Source organism: Falco naumanni, chromosome 3 (assembly GCF_017639655.2).
Source record: "Falco naumanni isolate bFalNau1 chromosome 3, bFalNau1.pat, whole genome shotgun sequence".
In the NCBI taxonomy this organism is placed as follows: Eukaryota; Metazoa; Chordata; class Aves; order Falconiformes; family Falconidae; genus Falco; species Falco naumanni.
Window position 1 is genome coordinate 17,949,446 of NC_054056.1, and position 18,542 is coordinate 17,967,987.

Sequence of the window (18,542 nt, forward strand, 5' to 3'; positions counted from 1 at the left end):
TCCCTAAACGGATGTTTCTGAGCTGAAAAGTTCCCCAAATTGCTGTTTTTGAGCCCAAAAGCTCTGTAAACTATTTTTTTTGAGCTCCAAATCTCCCTAAGTGCTATTTCTGAGCCCAAAAGCTCCCTAAATAATTTTTTCTTGAGCCCCAAAGCTCCCTGAATTGGTGTTTCTGAGCGAAAAAGTTCCCCAAATTGCTATTTCTGAGCCCCAAAGCTCCCTCAGTTCCTGGTTTTGACCCCAAAGACTCCCTACATCGCTGTTTCTGAGCCCCAAAGCTCCCTAAATAGGTGTTACAGAGCCTAAAAATCCTGAAATTGCCGTCGCTGGACACAAAACCTGAAATTGTTTCTGAGCCTGAAAGCTCCCCAAACGGGTGTTTCTGAGCCCAAAAGCTCTTCAAATCGCTGTTTCTGAGCCCGCGAGCTATCTGGATTGCAGTTTCTAATTGCCAAAGTTCCCTAAATTTTAATTTCTCAGCCCCGATGTTGCAATTCCCCAAATTGCTATTTTTGAGCCCCAAGGCTCCGTAGATCACTTTTTTTGAGCCCCACATCTCCCTAGGTCGGAGTTTCGGCACCCTGAAGCTCCCTGGATCGCCACCTCCGTCCTCTTTTTCCGTCAGGCTCTGGGATTTTGGTTTTCCTGTTCTCTCCCCGCCGTCATCCCCCCAGGTCAGTGCGGCCGGGATGGAGCCCATCCCCCGGGATGGAGGAACCGAGGAGCTTCCCTCGCCACCCCCACCCAGCCAGGGGGGTGAGAGCAGCCCCTCGGCCGGGGACGAAGGTGATGGCGATGCTGGGATGGACCCAATGGCATCTGATGGCCAAAGCTCTGCTCCCGAGGGATGCGAGGACGTCGGGACGGTCCCGGAGGAGGTGGCAGGGGACCAGGAATACGATGGTGACAACACCTGGGAGATGATCCGCAGTGATTCAGGTTATTATATCCAGGGATGGATCCTGATGGGATCAGGGCAGGGAAATGAGGGGGGGTGGGGGAACTCACACCCCCTTCCGCGTCGTGACGCTTCATTTTCAGAGTCATCGGTAGAGGAAGCATCCATGGCGGAAGAGGGAGACTATGATTACGGGCAGGTTGCGGCCACCGAATCCCTCGGCGGAGACGAGGTGGGCGCTCGGGATGCCTCAGGAGCTTGAAACCGGTGTGGGGTTGTTGATTTTTGGTGGGTTTTTTTTGTTTTTTTCTTCTGCCCCCCCCCCAAAAGATGGAATTCTGGTTTTCCTGGCTGGGCGCCAGGTGTCCTTGGGTTGGGTTTGTGCGCGTTAGCGGAGGGGAGGAAACGCCAGAAGCAGCTTTAGGGCGAGATAAAAACCTTGTGTTTACCGAGAAGGTCAAGCGAGAGCGGATAGAAACAAAGCGGGGAGGAAATCGCCCCCCACCTCCCACGGGGTGGGGGAGGGAAAGGAGGTCCCCCGTGCAAAAACACACACACAAATTCCCTGTGCACACACATGCCTGGACCGCTTTCTCCATTTTTTTTCCCCCATAAAATGGAATTTTTTTCCTTCGAATTGACGTCTCCCGTGGAGGATCGGGTCCGACCAGGGATGGAGCTCGTTGTCCCCATGGCAGCTGGCAGCGTGTTGGCTTGCGGCCAAAAACGGGTGATGGGAGGAAGCTTGAGGTTTCACTCAAACACGTGCAAGATGTGGTATCCCCATTCCCCCACCCCCGAGTCAAGGTTATTAGGTTGGGGGAGGGGGAACAACTTGGCGGGGGGAGGGGAACCCAAGTGACCAAAGTCACGCTCTACCCGACGTCAACTTGGGATGGGGGTGGACCCCAAGTGAGCACAGTGAGCAACATCATTCTCCATCATAAAAATAAAAACATCAGGGGACCTGGGGGAGGTGGGGGTGTTTTCTTTGAGCGGGGGACCTGCCCCTCCCCCACACTTCAGGAGGTGGGCGAGTGATTTCTGCCGTCTTTTGTTTTCATCCCCTCTTGCTGGGGCCTGACTTGGCAAACAGAGTTTTTTTATCTCGTCCTAAAGCTGCTTCTGCGTTTCCTCCCCTCCCACAGTGCCGCCGTTGAAGTCCAGGACTCCAGCCAAAGACCCAGAGGGCCAACGGTGGCTGGAGAGCAGCCACCTGGCGCTTGGCCAATAAACCTGACTGGAGGAGGGCGGGAGTGGTGGAATATTTGGCCACCACTGGGTTAGAGGTGCAGGGGAGGTATCTCTGGGGGCTTAGCATCGCCAAAGTGGTTCCACGCTGGTCGGGTTGTGGTCTTGAAGGAGTTGTACCCCTGGTTGTGGCTGCACCGCGCGCCGAGGTGACTCTGACGTTCCTCCAAATGCTCTCGTGACCGCCAGTGACTCCGTTCTCCTCCTCAGGCTCCTGTGGTCCCACCATGGGATGAGAACCAGCTCCAGCACATCCCTGTGCACCACTACGTGGCGGTGGAGGAGGAGAGTTACCAGAACACCAGCGTCCATCCAAAGGGAGCGCTGGGGCAGGAGGAGAAGCATCTCGGGAAACTGGTGAGTCCACTGTGGCTTTCAAAGCTCATGGCCAAAGCTCTTGGAGGACAAGGGTTGAGTTTTCCATGCCATGACAGCGTCGTTGGCTTTGATTTTGGAGCTCAACACCCTATAAATGGTAGGGGCAGAAGAAGACCCTGCGCAGCCCTTTGTCTCTCTGGTCTTTTGAGCTCTCAGCTTTTGAACTTGATTTTTTTCCCCTTCAACTCTTCCTGTTGTTCTTTTCTCCAGGAGAAGGTCCCGGGTCACGTGAAGAGGGTGGAGATGACAAACCAGGGGAGCTTCAACCCTGCAGGTGCTGGTGATGACATTGCCTTGGTGACATTGTCTTCTCTGATGATAAATCGGGTGCTGAGTCACGTCGGTATTGGGTCTGGGTGACAAGAGCTGGTTGCAAGGTGGAAGCTCTTGGTGATGCCACACCACAAAGCCTTCTGGGCTTCCCCCGGGATCTGCTCAGGGAGGAGGACAAGAAGGGCCATGCCAGTGGCTGCCCATCCCTGTGGCTGTGCCTGAGTGCTGGTGGAGATTGGGGGGACAGGGAAGACCTCACTCTTAGAGTAGGTTGGGGTTCCTTTCCCAAGAAGACCATGACCATGCTACCAGGAGCACCCCACCTCTTCCCTGGTAATGCTGGGTTCTACCTTTCCTTGGCTTGCCACCGTCTTTGGAGGTGTTAATTGATTCTTTGTCCTCGGTTGCAGGTGACCAGGAGATCAGAAGCAGCCCAGGATCTTCCAGCAGGTTTGTTGCATGGAGGGACGTCATCACTGAAGGCTTTGAGGTTGGATCTGGAGGGCTGGAGGTCCAGCAGCTCCCCAGGGGAAGGGGTTGCGGGTGGAAGGAGATGCAGTTTGGGCATCATTAGGTTCCCTTTGCCCCCTCCACCATCCCACTCGTGGTCAGCACAGAGAAACCCCCGGGATGTCTTTCCACATCCTCTTCCCCCACCCAAGTGGTCGGTGCTTGCTCCGAGGCAACCAGGTCTTTCTGAAATACTGTGGAGTAACCAAGAGGTCTTCAGCAGGGGAGGCGATGAAGATGTGGGGGACGCACAACCTTCGGGGATGTTGGTCAAGAGCCAACCACAGTGGTTGTGAGTGATGGGGCAGGGGAAGGGGGGGAAGGGGGATGAAATCGAGGAGGACGCAGCGGGGACCCACCACCTCTGTTCCAATAGCTGCCAGCCCAGCCCGTATCTGTTCAGTGGACCTAGACCACCGCAAGACACCATGACCCTGGAGTTTGTCGCTGTGTTGGCAGCTCACTATGACTTTGACTCAACATTGAAGATCTGTGTCCTCTTATACAAACAGCCCAATATCTGCGTAGAGTTTGCCAGAATGGTCAAAAGGTAAAAAAAAACCCCACCCCACCCCAATGGTTGAAATTATGCTCGGGAGGTGTTTCAGCTCCAGGCTGAGGGACCTTGTTACAGGTTCCTACAGAGGTTGGAGGTGAACCCCCAGGTGGAGACACCCCGATAGAGTTGTAGCACTTAGTGGTGGCTCCTCCAACCTCCTGATCACTCACGGAGCCACCGTTTTGGCTGGGGCCAGGCTCCTTCAGCCCCATGTGAGGATCTGAGCTGGGCTGTTTGGTTTGATTAGTCCTCTGGCTGATGAACCCAGCTGTGGATTTCTCCCTGATGTTTCCAAGGTCAACGACGCCTTGTCAGATGAGCCAAATCTTGACCGTAGGTTTGAGTTTGACCATCAGGATCAACCTGAGGCCAACGATCTCCTTCTCGTTCTCTTCTGGAGGGAACAGAGGGATCATGGGCAGACAGTTGGTTGGGGGATGACCATCAAGGTCAACCTGTGAGGTCAACGAGCTCCTTCTCGTTCTCTTCTGGAGGAAGCATAGGGATTATGGGCAGACCATTGGTTGGGGGCTCACCATCAAGGTCAACCTCTGAGGCCAATGACCTCCTTCTTGTTCTCTTCTAGAGCGAACAGAGGGATCATGGGCAGACAGTTGGTTGGGGGATGACCATCAAGGTCAACCTGAGGCCAACAACCTCCTTCTTGTTCTCTTCTAGAAAGACCAGAGTGATCACGGGCAGTGCTACAATCCCCCTTTCTGACCTGCAAGAAGTCATCTTTTATAAATACGGCCTCGTGAACACCTTCCAAGGAGACAGGCCCTGTGTGTTAGAGCAGATTTCTGCAGACAACTTGAACGTGCCAGAGACCTTCAAGCACAGAAATACTTCTTTATATCGTGTCTTGAATGTACCCAAAACTGAGATCAAAGCCGACAGTAAGTGCTGCTACTCACCCCCAAAGTCACGACCAGACGTGATGGTGATGGTGGTAGCCTACGTCTAAGCCTGGTTTATTAATCGTAATTTATTTAATCTCACCGGGAAACTTAACGCTTTAGTGTTTAAGTGTGGATTTTTTTTTGCTGGAATTGGTTTATTACGGGAGGTTTCAAGCTGCAGGTGGATGAGCTGCTCATGCAAATAAGGGTTTTTTTTCCCCTCACAATAAAACTCACAGCTGGCACCCAAGTCAAATCCCATCTGGAAAATGGGTGGCACCTCTTGGGCTGGAGAAATGTGTGGATCTTTTTGTGCTTTTGGAGCTCAGCTGAGCTTGGTGTCTACGTTTTGTTCCCAAACTGTTCCTTCTTTCCCCAGAAACATGGACTATTTTTGAACACATTGAATGCCATTTCCCCACCATCAGCACCCACAGATTAAAACAAATGTCCAGAAAATTGTCCAGGTGGAAGTTGCAGATGGAACACCTGGAGCAGAGTTTCACTGTTCACACGATCTCCTGGAATTTCCTTGAGAATATGGAGAGGAAACTGGATAGGTACGAGGAAAGCAGCCATGTCCGTCTTTGGGATGCCGAGAAAGAAGAAATTTTTGGGACCTTCATTCCAGATATGGAACTGGTAAGCGTCCACCAAAACCCCCGGGGAGCTGGCTAAGTGGTGACCCTCATCTTGGGGGACAGTTTGTACATTGGAGTGGGGAAGCTAAGACCCTTGTCCTGCCTGGCATATTTAGCACGTAGGACCTTCCTGGATGGTTTTGTGGCACTGGGAATAAATAATTTCTCTCTAGGGAAGTGCCATGCAAGGTGCCCCCAGACAGCAGCATCTTCCACCTCCCATCCTTCTCCCAGGACCAGGGGAGAGAATGAGTTGAAAGAAACTTTCAAAGCTCATCTAGTCCAACCCCTTGCCATGGGCAGGGATGTCTTCCACTAGATCAGGTTGCTCAAAGCCCCACCCAACTTGACCTTGAACACTGCCAGGGATGGGGAAGATGTCCTTGTCCACAGCAGAGATGGTCCTTGAAGGTCCCTTCCAACCTTAACCCAACCCAACCCATTCTATGACCTTCCAGTAGATCAGAGAAAAAAGTATCTTGTCCAGCCTGGTGAGATGCCCTCTCCTTCTTCTTCTTGTCCAGGTGAAAAACAGTATCAGAAACTTCACACAAAGAATCATCAAAATGAAGGACCCTAAACTTCTTAGGCTCCTGTTTGCCTTTCACACCTTGTTTCGCTATAAGTTCTCCCTCAGCCAGGAGCTCATCGACATGGCTGGAAAGCACCTTGAGGTTATGGACTACAACCAAAACGTATATGAAGATCTGAGAGGGAAAAGGTAATTTATATTTGTCAACCCACTTGCTTAGAGCAACGACACCTTGAAAGGTTTGAGGCTCAGCTCAGTTGTCCCCATGTGTCACTTTGGGTGCCACGTGCTATCCCAAGGAGTCTTTGAGGGTATGCAAACCATGGTTGGTGGCTTCCAGCCTGGTGAGTCCCTGTTGGGTACCCTGGGCACCTTGAAGATCGGTCAGTGTCTCTGATATTGGTTGTCCTGTGGAACCATCTCAGTCTGAGCTCTTTCCAGGTAACTGCCTGCAGGAAGGATGGATTCTGCAGCGTGTTGTGGGAGAAGACACCATCCCATGTTGGCACATGTCTCCCACTGGCATCCCAGAGGTTGGTTATGGGAAGTTTGACTTTTTTGCACTCTTTTTGCAGCAAATACTTTCCAGCTTTGAAGAACATGTGTCTCAGGACCACTAACAGCACATTGTGGATCTGGTTGGTCCCGCTGCTCTATGCGATCAACGAGAAGATGGAGGACTCCTTTCTGTGTGAACTTCCTTCAGAAGCCTTCAAACAGCTGAGGAGGAGTGAAGACAAGCAAAGGTGAGTCTGAAAAGCTGAGGTAGGATCTGGATAATGAACTGTCCGGCTCTTCAAAGTGCTTTTCATTCCTTCTGCTTGGTGTCTACTCAAGGAGCTGCCCCTTCTCCTTGGTGTGCTGTGTCCCCTGTCCTGGTGGGTATTGAAGGAACATTGGTGGGACCTCAAGGGGAGGATGGAGCCAGACGACATGCGGTCTTATCCAGACAGCTGAATGGGAATAGTCCTGGGGGAGAGAATGAGTTGAAAGAGACTTTCAAAGCTCATCTAGTCCAACCCCTTGCCATGGGCAGGGATGTCTTCCACTAGATCAGGTTGCTCAAAGCCCCACCCAACCTGACCTTGAACACTGCCAGGGATGGGGAAGATGTCCTTGTCCACAGCAGAGATGGTCCTTGAAGGTCCCTTCCAACCCTAACCCAACCCAACCCAACCCATTCTATGACCTTCCAGTAGATCAGGTTGCCCAAAGCCTCGTCCAACCCAAACTTGAACACTTCCAATGATGGGGCACCCACAGTGCCTCCAGGCAACCTGTTCTGGTGTCTCCCTATCCTCATTGCGCAGCGTTTCTTCCTTAAGTCTGATCTAAATCCACCTTCTTTCAGTCTAAAACCATTGCCCTGGCCCGGGTGCAGGACCTCGCACTTAGCCTTGTTGAACTTCATGAGGTTGGCACGGGCTCACTCCTCCAGCCTGTCAAGGTCACTTGAACCCTCAGTTTTGTCCTAATGACCTCAAAGTGGGTGAATTTCCAAAAATTCCTGCTTTTCCATGTAGTCACTCACTGTCAGGCTCCATCTCCTCCTTCTAACCCCCAGTTGCCCTGGCTGTTGGTCACCACTGTGTCTACTGGTCATCTCAAACACCACCAATGTACTTCCTGGTCCTCCAAAGTTCATCTGATGTTCTTGACCTGCTTTCCTAGGGAAGTCCTCAAGATGATACAGGCTCACAAGACCTTGATCGGAAGATGTGATCTGCTAGCAAAGCAGGTGGTGGAGATGTTGGCCCTGAAGAACTTTTCCAGGGACCCTCTGCCTGACATTCAGCTTTCACTGCAGCTCCTCTTGGAGACCTTGAACGAGCACATCATGAGCGCCCGTGAAGCCTCATTACAAGTCTCTGTAAGCACAAACTGACTGCTCTGCAGGGAGTGGTGGGTCTGTTTAAAAGTGGGTCAGCACTTGTCCGTGGTTCCTACAGAGATTTTCAGCAGGGCTGAAGGACTTAATTGTAGAAACTTGGGGTTAGAGCTGAATCCTGTGACCAGACAAAAGGAAATCCCTTTAATCTCACCAGGAAACTTCACGCTTTAGTGCTTAAGTGTGGAAGCTCCTCAGCTGCAGGAGCAGAAGCCTTCTTAATGCTTCTCCTTGATGTCTTTCTGTCCTCTGTTTCAGGAAGACGATTGGAACGTGGCTTTGAAATGCATCATCACCAGGATGGACTCCTGGTTAAAGAACTTGTGAGTCAAACCTCCTTGAGAGGGGCAGGTGCTGCACCATTTCCATAAAGGGTCTGGGGAGGGATGGATGGAGCCCCAGCTGGGCAGAAAGAGAGTGGCTGATGTGGTTTGCCCATTGCTTTTTTGACATCTTTAACCCCATGGCTGGAGAGCGTGGATGCCCACAAGGGTCACATCCTATGAATCTGCCTGCGCATCCCAGCTGCAGAGAGTGTCTGTGGTCAGGCAGCAACTGTGAAAGGAGCTGCAAGAAGTGTTTGGTTCTTTCCTGTGCCCACAGTTGCCAGCAGGGGTCTTCAAAGCAATGCCTGAAGCCTGTGGATGACCACGAGGTCTTGCGTTGTCTGAATTTGGTGTACCTCTCGCTGAACAAGTTCTTGGGCATGCCGGAATTGGTGCCGTTCAGCTCCATGAAGTTAATGCTGCAGATACTGGGGTTGTTTGCCGACAAAGAGCATTTACTGCAAGTGAACCAGGTGAGAACAAGGTCTGCAGCTTCTGTCAGGAGGGCTTGGCCTCCTGCTTGTAGCTGAGGAGAGCCCAGAGCTTCTGGCTCACGCTTCTGTTCTTTAATTTCTCAAGGAATTCCAGCAACTTTCTTCGGTGGAAAGTTTTGCAGAGTTTTCACTTGTAATCACGCCGTGGCTCAAGAAATACTTTCACAGGGTACCCACGGATGAGAAATCCTTCCTGAAGAACATGGGGGTGAGTGATGAGACCCAGAGACTGACGTGAGCCATAACCCTTGGTAGATCTGGGTGTTCCTCCGGGTCAGCTGATGGGTTTGGCTCTTCCTCCGTAGATGTGGCAGCAACTGCTTTCGCTGAAGATTGTCACTGTGCAGTGGACTGGTTGGTGGCGGGGCTTGATCCACACCATGTTTAAGGAATGGATGAAGAAGGTGAGTCATGGAGATCCTCCAGCTGGCTGGGGAGGATGCTCCTGGTCTTTGCCACGTTCAGTTTTGCCTCGGTCACTGAACTTGAGCAGGTTGGTGAGGACCCAGAAAGCAGCTGCCTCTTAAACATTTCCTTGCCGTAGATTAGTGACAAACACCTCATAGACTTCTGCTCGGCCTTCCTGAAAGTGGGAAACAATGTTGATGTAGACTTGGAGAACTGCTTTATGAATCGTGTCATCCAGTGCATCGGAGACCTCGACAAAATTGAGGTAGGAGAGCTGCCACTCCTCCTTGGGCTGCTGGAGGCCTCTACACTCCACTTCACCAACTCTTACTGGTTGTGCTGGGTTAAGAGAGCAGGGAAAGGTCTTTCTGAAAGAGCCACAAGTCCACAAAGTCCCTAAAGAGGAGAAATTTCTCATCTTTCCAGGAATCCAAGCTCAACTCCATGATATCTGTGTCCCTCAAGATGAGAAACCCAGCTGTTAAGAGGCTGCTTTCTGCTCTCATTGAGAAAATGTGTTCGCCAATGAAGAGCCTGGGAAGTGTCAACAGGTTTGATGGGAGCACTGGTCCCGTTCTTGCAAACCTGCTCAACAGTCTTGGGATCTGCCATCTCATTTCCACTGCCCGTGAGTGTCCCCTGAGTGGTTTTCTTGGGAGAAGCTCCTGGTTTGTAAGTGAGCTAGGTGGGAAGACCAGGTCTTTTAGCAGGGACCTTCCAATTTTGTTGACAACACAAAATGGGAGCGGGGGGGAAAAATAATCTCCCACGCTAGAGAAGCGGAGTTTCATGTTTCATTCCAGGAATGGAGAAACATCTTGATTTCTTTATCCCATCACAACGCTATTTTGTTGCATGCTCAGTGAGTGTGGGGATGGATGTCAAGGGGGATGACTGATGCAGCCAGAGCATGTCCATGCAGAGAGAGTCAAACATTAGAAGGAGACAGAGGTGGTAGCATCACCATGCTTAAAGGGTTTCTGTTGGACAAATCCTGGTCTGAGGCCAGTGTTGGCCCTTCTGTGATCAGGAGATGGAGGAGAGGGCAACTTGTGGCTGTTGCTCCCTGCTATGACTTCTGGCACCATCAAAAAGACTCTGGGCTTGTTGTCTCAATAGCTGCCCTTCCCTGTAGTAGCTGTTGGCTGTGGTGGGTTTGTCCTTTCACCTCCCCTTGGCCAGAACAAAGCTGCACAGCATCTTCTTCTGTGTCCCAGTCCCTCTTGGAAGCCCTTCATGTCCATTGGAGCTGCCTGTCCAGCCTCAGATGCCCAATCTCCTAGGTGGTCCCCATGGTTTGTTTCAGGCTGGGGGAGCTACATGGGTTTCCCAAAGGAAATCTGGGTTCTTCCCAAGGTGCTGGTTTTGATGGTTGAGCTAGAAAGCAATCATGCATCTGGCCTCCACACCGGTGATGTGACGGACCTCTGCAAACTGGGAGCTGATGGGTCTTCTTGAGGATCTGTCTTCAAAGGAAATACAGGAGGGAAACCACCGGCTGTCTTTCACCAGGCTTTATTTATGTTCCAGGAGACTTGAGCCACAAGTATCAACTTCAGCTCAGCAGCGACGCGCAAGCCCTCCTTTTCCAGGTGAACCAACTCCTCACCTTCGTGGGACATCACCTTCTCTTGGGAGACATTCCCTTCAGTATCCTCCGCAACATCTTAGAGCATGAGGAGCAGTTTAGGAAGCTACTGTGCACCTGTGGTAGGTTCGCAGTTTCCAACTTGAGTGTGTTTTCATAGTGATGTGGCCAACGGGAAATCGATCTGCTGAGTAATGATCTAAAACACAAAGAAAACTGAAAATTACCTGCAATGGAAATCCAAAAATCAGAAGTAAAACGTAGTAGTTGGGGAGATTTTAAGCACTTTGAGAGGAGGAAGGAGTGAAAACGTTGGGTTGTTGGGTTTTATTTTTAATGCAGTTAAAGTTTTGGGGTGTTAGTGGAATTTATTTCAAGGATTGTGGTGGTGTAGCTTCCTGCATGCCTTGCCTTCAAGACCATTGTGAACTCCATCTCTGTTCTATCAAAGCCCAGAGCCCAGAGGGAAGAGGGATATTCCTCCAATTCTGCTCCGAGAGTAAACTGAAATACTAATTTTGTGGGGTTTTTTTTTTTTTTTTTTTTTTTTTTTCGGTTTTTTTTGGCAGGGGTTATGTTTTGTGCAGCTTTTTTTTCTTACCAAGAGGTTCTCCTTCATGTCTGGGGTCTTTTTTTTTTCTTTTTTTTTTCCCTCCAGATTCCTCTTTCTCTTGCTGTATAAAAAAAGTGTTGGAGGTCAGGAAGCAGGAGTATGAGCAACTGGAACAGCAGAAGCAGCAAAGATGCTCCTTTCTCCAGCTGTGCTGTAGTATAGAAGACGTAGTAAAAGGTACTGCTGAGGTTAACGGAGCTCCTTCTGTGGTTGATGAGTGGGGAGATGTCTCCAAAGCCACAGAATCTCCCAGTGGGTGGGAAGGGAATGCAATCATGGGACCCGTTGACTTCAGGGCTCATCTGTGTTGGTGGAGAGAGATGTGACTTGGGCTCCTTCTTGTTGTTCCTACCTGGTTTAGTGGATAGAAGCACCGTGGAGAAAAGCGTCAGGGACAGTGAAAGTTTCAAGGATCAGATGGCGGTGAAGAAGTTCTCCATTGATGGCAAGAGCGAAACAGAATCACACGTCCTTGCCGATTATAGCAACATGATGCAAAAACTTCATGTTGTGGAGAGAAGCCAATGTTTCCGTAGGCTGTGGAAGATGAGAGCAGAGCAGAGCAAAGCCACAGGACCTGAAGATCGAGTTTTCTCCATAGAAGATGTTCAAGAAAAAATTTATAAGCCAGCTATCGCTGATTTTCAGAAAACCTACCTGTCCCTCAAAGACTTCTCCATCACCCTTGGGACCCTGCAAAGCCAGTTCGAGAAGCTGCTGGAACACAGAGATCAGCTCCTGGAGGAGTTCAAAATCATGGAGGACAGTGAAGGGCCAAGGCATGGAAAAGCTTACTGGATCACCGGTGCGGTGGAGAGGATTGAAAACTACCTGACCCTGTCCAAAGTGGTGAACACTGCCAAGATCATCGATGCTTTGAGACAGATGCTTCGGCTGGAGGGGGATTTCCAGATTCTCAGTGACCTGACGAAATACGTACGTAGGAGATGCGTTGGGCATCTGTGTTGGCTGCTCTTGGGAAAATCCATGTAGGCAGATCCATGTGGTAGCTTGTAATTAAATCCTATCAGATGTGGTTCCTTCCTCCTGGATTTGACTGGAACGGTAGGCTGAAGGAATTACTTCCAGCTGCCTCATGGAGGCCCACAGGGATGAATTAAAGAGCAGACTTGAGTCTGAGGCCAAGATCTCATCTGGTTTGGGGAGGATGAGGTAGAACCCAGCTGCTTTCCTTCTCTTCCCAACAGACACACGTTTTTTGTTTATTTATATATATATATTTTTTTTTTCTTTTTTTGGGGGGGTCCAGGAAGAGCAAGAATTCCAAAAGAAGCGACTTGATTTTATGACCCCAGACTTAATGAATGTGAAAAAAAGTTTGAGTGACATTCCCCAGGGAGTCTTGGATTTTTTGAAGGCACTTCTGGAATGTGCAAGGAAAGGTTTTACCTCCTGGATCAAGACCATAATAAAAGGTGGGCTGGAAGGGAGGAAGTCATCAGATACAACAGAGGGAGACACTTAGTCCTTGTCCCTGCATCCAACAGAGCGTTACCTGGCTCGGAGCACAGAAATCCGACTGCCTTTCTTACTTTTCTTTATTTTTTCTCCCCAGACAAGACAGAAATCCCTGTGTTTGTGGAGCTGGCATCGATTTCTGCGGGTGAAAACGACATGGATATCGACAGAGTGAGGTTCTTCCGTGATGCCATGGCTGCTTCTGCCCCCATTGTGTTGGACCTGAGTCCCACCGCTGGGTTTGATCAGTTCTTTGCAGCTCTGTCTTTCATCAAAGCAGCCATTGTGAAAGACAGCAAGCTTCCCAAGAAGCTGGTAAGTCTTTAAGTCCCGTGTCCAAAAGTCACCTGGACACTTGCTGTGAGGCTGAGTTGCTCACATGTAGGTGTCTGATGCCATGTCAGATGGTTTCCCCAGGACATCGATGTGGGCCTGGCAGGACCTGGGCAAAGGCTTTGCTCTTTTTGGAGTGCAGGCCTGGTGGAACATCTCAAATAACCTTACACACACGTGGGCAACTGGAGGAGACCCAGCAGGTGGTGTGAATAGCAGGAAACAAGTTATGGAGTCTATGGTGTAGTTGAGGTTGGAAGGGACCTCTGGAGGTTGCCTGGTCTAAATCCCCTGCTTGAAGTGGGGTCAGGGAGCAGGTAGCTCATGGCCATGTCTAATTGGGTTTTGAGCATCTCCAAAGCTGAAAGACTCCAGAACCTGCTTCAGCAGTTGATAGAAAGGCTTCATTTAACAGAATCCCTTGTGTTTGTGCTCCGGGGCTGTCACTGAGCCTTCCACTCTGCTCCCCACCACAACCAGAGCAGAGAACGAGCTTGACCACATGCCAACACTCTGGCAGGTTGGGATAGGTCCAGCTCTGGGGCTGTGTCTCCTCAGCAGGCATGGGAAACCCCATCCTCAAAAGAAATGGTCACAGAACCCCCACCTGCCTCAACTCTGGGCCCTTCCAGCTGGTTACGGGGTTTCCCTTTGGTTCTTCTTTTGCAGAAAGATTCCTGTGACAACAGGGAATGGATACAGATGGTTCACGACTCTCATGGCTCCGTGGAGCGTTCTTCCATGTCTCAAGCCAGAAGCATCAACAGAAATGGGATTTTTACCATCTCGGCACCTCCAAAATTCAAGGTAAAGGGTCTCCAAGATGGTTTCTTGTCCAGCTGTATTTTCATAATGCTATGGGGAGAAAAGATCTTTCTTGAAATCAACCTCCGATGAGCGTGCCAAGTTGCCAATAGATCTCCAGGTGGGTTGCAAGTAGTGCCACCAATTTCCTCGTAAACTGTGAGGATTATCAGTGGGAAACAGGCTTTTCTTTCCTCCAAAGGAAGTGGTAAAAGATGCGTAGAGTCCTGATGTGCAGCATCTCAACTCAAAGCTGTGTAAAAGGCCGTGTGGTGATGCTGATTGTCTTCTCTGCCTTCCAGGCTGTGCTTGAGGACTGCATCTCATTGCGACTGCTGAATGACAGTGAGGAGACCACATCTCCACCAGATCAGAAGGCCAAGAAATACAGTTTGTCTCAGCTCACGGAGCTCCAGAACAAGCTTATGTTGATTGCCACCAAGGTTGAGCAGGGCAGAGAGGAGGCAAACCGTTTCTTGGAGGTAAGTCACAGCGCAGCACCAACATCTGCCTGAAAAATGGTGGCTATTGGGCTTGGGATTTTGCTGGAATTATTTCCAGGAGACTCATCCATGACCTGCAGTGCCAGCCCTTCAGGAGCAGAGGTGTTGCTCTAGGATGGTGCCCCCTTCCCAAGCTGCAGGATGAGATTTGCTTCCCTCAGCATTGTTCCTCACTTGTGGTGCCCAAACAGCCCATCCAAGACTTCATACTTCTCTGTGGAGGGACTATAGAATGGTTTGGGTTGGAAAGGACCTTTGAAGACCGTCTGGTCCACCCCCCAGCATCATGGACAGGGACACCTTCCACTAGACCAGGTTGCTCAAAGGTCTCCCCTCAGCCTCCTTTTCTCTGGGCTGAACACCTCCAGTTCCCTCACCTGCTCCTCATCAGACTTGTGCTCCAGACCCTTCACCAGCTCCGTTGCCCGTCTCTGGACACGCTCTAGCACCTCAGTGTCTTTCTTGCAGTGAGTGGCCCAAAACTGAACACTAGATCTGAGGTGCGGCCCCACCAGTGCTGAGCACAGGGGGACAACCATTGCCTTAGTCCTGCTGGTCACGCTATTCCTGATAAAAGCCAGGATGCTGTTGTCCTTCTTGGCCACCTGGGCACACTGCCAGCTCATATTCTTGTGCTAGGCACCTTGGAGCTGGGTGCAATGCTCCCTGTGGGATCTCACCAGAGCGCAGCAGAATCCCATGTGCATTCAGGTTCTTCAGGTGGTCTGGTACCTGGTCTCCTGTGACGGGAGGGACTTCACTTCCCCAGTCTCTGCTGTGGGGTTCAGGGGCTTGAGAGATGTGGGAAATGGAAAACTGAGGCAAAAGATGGAGTATCTTGGTCTCCTCCATGTCGGTTGACACCAGCTCTCCTGTCTTATTTACCAGGGAGTACGTTTTCTTTTTATAACTTCCTCTTCCGTCCAACGTACCTGTAGATGTCCTTCTTATTCTTTACTTCCCTTGCCAAACTCAGCCCCAGTTATGCCCCAGATTCCCTGATCCCATCACTACACATTCAGGCAGTAGCCCTATATTGTTCCCAGGATAAGTGTCCGTGCTTCCACTGCCCGTGAGTTTTGTTCTTATACTTTAGTTTGATCAGAAGGTTCCTGGTCTCCTGCCTTCCTTGGCTCATTTTGTACACGTGGCAATCGAGACCTCTTGCTCTCTAAGAAAAATGTCCTTAAAGAGCTGCCAGCTCCGTTCAGCTCCTTCACCCCTGAGGGCAGTGTCCCAGGTGGTCCCGTCCACTAATTATTTAAACAACTGCAAGTTTGTGCAGCGAATGAAGAGACAGGACGCAGCTTGATGCAAGCAAATGTCAATTTATTGTACAGAAGCATGAGTTTTTATACACTTTCAGAAGCTGCGCGTTTTAAACAGATTGGTTCTTGAAGCTAAGCTTTGCATACTAGGCAATCCCTGATTGGTGGTTAACTACCAGCAATTAACAACAAGGTGTTATCTTTCCTTGGCGCCATCCGTCTCCCACTCCCCTGTGCTCTGTAAACATGCCTCATCATGTTAATTGTTGTCTAGACAAGCTCGAGCACATTCCCCTCAGCTAACTGATTGCCGCGCATGGTCCTAGTTTCCAGCCCGCTCCTGCAAGTTTGCTCTCCTAAAATTCAGCGCCCTGACTCTCCTCTTCTCCTAGCCCATATCCCTCAAGACTGAGAACCTCACCATGGCATGGTCACTGCAGCCCAGGCTGCTGCCAGTCTCAACGTCTGTAATCAGTTCCTCCATGTTGGTGACCAACAGGTCTAGTAACACATCTCTGGCCAGGCTGTTAAATGGATTGAAGAATTATCTTTGACTCTCTCTAAGAGTCTCCTGGACTGCTTACAGCTTGTTGTGATGCTTTTCAAGCAGATACCAGGGGGACTGAAGTCCCCCAGCAGGATCGGAGCCTGTAAGCACCATGCTTCTCATAGCTGAAGTAAGAAGGCTTCATGAACATGCTCCTCTTGATCAGGCATCCTCTAGTAAGCACCAGCTAGGTTTCCTTTCTTGGCTTGGCTGCTGATTTTTACCCAAAAGCTCCCAAACCTGTCCATTTTAGAGGAGCACGCCCTAATGCCCTTGAGACATTTCATGGGTGTTTCCCTGTAAGCCTCTAATACACTGGCCGCCCCTGTCTCTCCTCTGCTGCTCGAAGCTCCATCCTTTTCCCTAAGTCTAGTCCAAAGCTCTGTCAAATTCTGGCCCAGCGTGTTGGTGAAGACCCAGTTGTCCCAGTTGTCAGGTGTATCCCATCACTTCCCAACAGACCAGGCTTCGCAAGGCTCCACCGGGCTTCTCAAGGGTAGATCCATGATTGCAGAAGCATGGCACCAGCCATCCGGCCAAATGGTCCAGTCCCTTCATCATCTTCCCTCCCCAGTATGTCCACATCTGTCTTGTACTGGGGAGCCTACAACTGTACAGACCTCGGGAGGGAAATGTGATCTGGGCTGTGTTTGGAAGCTGTTGAGGACACGCTGAATTACGTGATCCATTTCCCTGTTGTGTCTTTGGCACATTACAGATACTGGAAAGAGTTCGAACAGTTGGAAAGTTGTACCTGGAGCTTCTCAGCATTGGCAACATCCTCTTCATCGACTGGAAGGCTGACATCTACTGCAATGCCCAGCAACGTGTGAAACTATACACCGAATTTGGAATTGCTGGGATCCTTGTTCAGAGCACAAGACCCCTCCTGGAGGAGCTGGACAGTCTCTCTAAAGCAATGGAGCATTGCCTGGCAGAGTGGAAGAAGTACCTGGATACTCAAAGGAACACCTACTATCACCTCAACCTGTTCACTGCACACCAGCTCTTCTATTTATGCAGCCAGCTGGCCAGAGTCCAGAAAGGCATCGTAGAACCACAGGTGCTCATCATGCTTTCTGTCATCAAGCACAACATCAACGAAGAAGATATCAAAAAAGCTCTGGAGGATGCGCTGATGACTCCTCAGGACTCCGTGAATACGTCACCAGGCAGTGAGGACTCGGTTACCTGGCACGACTACATCATCCGTTTCCCCCAGCTCATTAAAAGCTTGGCTGAATCGGGCTATAATGAGTCGGTGGCGAAGGCAGCTTTGCAGAGCTGCCTGTCCAACTCACCCATCACAGAGCAGATGCTCATGGATTTCGCCTTCGAGCAGGGTGACAACGACGAGTTGGTGGAAGAGCTCAGCAAGCTGTATGAGGAGACAAGAGAAACCTTCCTGCAGACCAGACGGAAATTTAAAACCACCAGCAGCGATGCTGACCAGGTTTCCTTCAGCACCCTGGCACATGACGAGTTGGCCACCTCCTTTGAGAGTTTGCCGTCTATTTACGACAAAGTGAATCTTCTCTGGGATGCCTACTGTAAGAAATTTGCTGGCCTGGTGTCAGATAAATACATAGGCTTGGATGTTTTTGGGGAGACCCTGAAGCGCTTGGCTGCTCTAGAAAGCACACGCATCAAGAGAAGTTTACCTGTAGGCTACGAAGCGGGGAAACCGCTTCTCGTCATGTGCAAGGAAGAAGAAATGTTACCCCACATGTTATTCATCTACCGAAACACCAAGAAGGCACCTCTCCCATCGTACGACGAGGTCCTGGTGTGCACACCAGACACGGAGGAGGAAGAGGTGGAGCTGCTTGTCAGAAGAGCTCTTTCCCCAGGTTGCCAAGATGAAAAGATCTACTGCTTGCTGGGTGCTGATAAATTAGTTTATAAAGTTTCCAAACAACTTGAGTCCCACTTCTTCCGCCTGGTGCAATCTTCCAGCATCCCCAACTACAGATTCATCATCTTCTGCAATGCCAAAGCTCACAACTCCTATGTTATAACAGCCTTTGATGCCTACAAGGTGGCTTTCCCTTGCTACACCAATGCTGAAATCCAGGCCTACCTGAAGTTGCATCTCAAAGTGCCGAGCGGGACAGCCCCTGTTGCCCAAGCCTTTGAAGAACCCTATCAGCAGAACGTGAAGTTTGTCTTTTCGGAGCGAGCGGGAATGGGTAAGTTTTTTGGGGGAGTTTTATTCTGAGTGGTACCTCAAATCAAGGAGGCAAGGTGGTGCACTGTGCAAAATTCTGGGGAAAGATACTCCTTGTTCTGGGTCGCGTGCAAGTGTAGAAGGGGTTGATTGATTCACAGTCGTCTCTTCCACTCCCTA

At 50.4% G+C, this 18,542-nt stretch overlaps 1 protein-coding gene across 12 annotated transcripts in view; it reads left to right on the forward strand.

The window, feature by feature from the left end:
* The window catches only part of LOC121084541 (E3 ubiquitin-protein ligase RNF213-like), a 43,449-nt gene that overhangs the window by 723 nt on the left and 24,184 nt on the right, over positions 1-18,542 (forward strand). For 2 of the 12 annotated variants that reach the window (XM_040586140.1, XM_040586128.1), the window contains exons 2-27: positions 565-939; positions 1,042-1,130; positions 2,360-2,506; positions 2,738-2,801; positions 3,205-3,250; positions 3,531-3,602; positions 3,687-3,860; positions 4,548-4,768; positions 5,151-5,413; positions 5,937-6,133; positions 6,520-6,690; positions 7,616-7,814; positions 8,091-8,155; positions 8,436-8,631; positions 8,738-8,860; positions 8,958-9,056; positions 9,197-9,325; positions 9,487-9,688; positions 10,591-10,770; positions 11,307-11,438; positions 11,623-12,197; positions 12,532-12,697; positions 12,838-13,055; positions 13,743-13,880; positions 14,180-14,359; positions 16,914-18,384. In XM_040586140.1, the coding sequence (XP_040442074.1) occupies positions 690-939; positions 1,042-1,130; positions 2,360-2,506; positions 2,738-2,801; positions 3,205-3,250; positions 3,531-3,602; positions 3,687-3,860; positions 4,548-4,768; positions 5,151-5,413; positions 5,937-6,133; positions 6,520-6,690; positions 7,616-7,814; positions 8,091-8,155; positions 8,436-8,631; positions 8,738-8,860; positions 8,958-9,056; positions 9,197-9,325; positions 9,487-9,688; positions 10,591-10,770; positions 11,307-11,438; positions 11,623-12,197; positions 12,532-12,697; positions 12,838-13,055; positions 13,743-13,880; positions 14,180-14,359; positions 16,914-18,384 (5,767 nt within the window). In that variant the 5' untranslated portion in view covers positions 565-689. The other 10 variants (XM_040586129.1, XM_040586130.1, XM_040586131.1 and 7 more) reach the window with 10 other exon arrangements.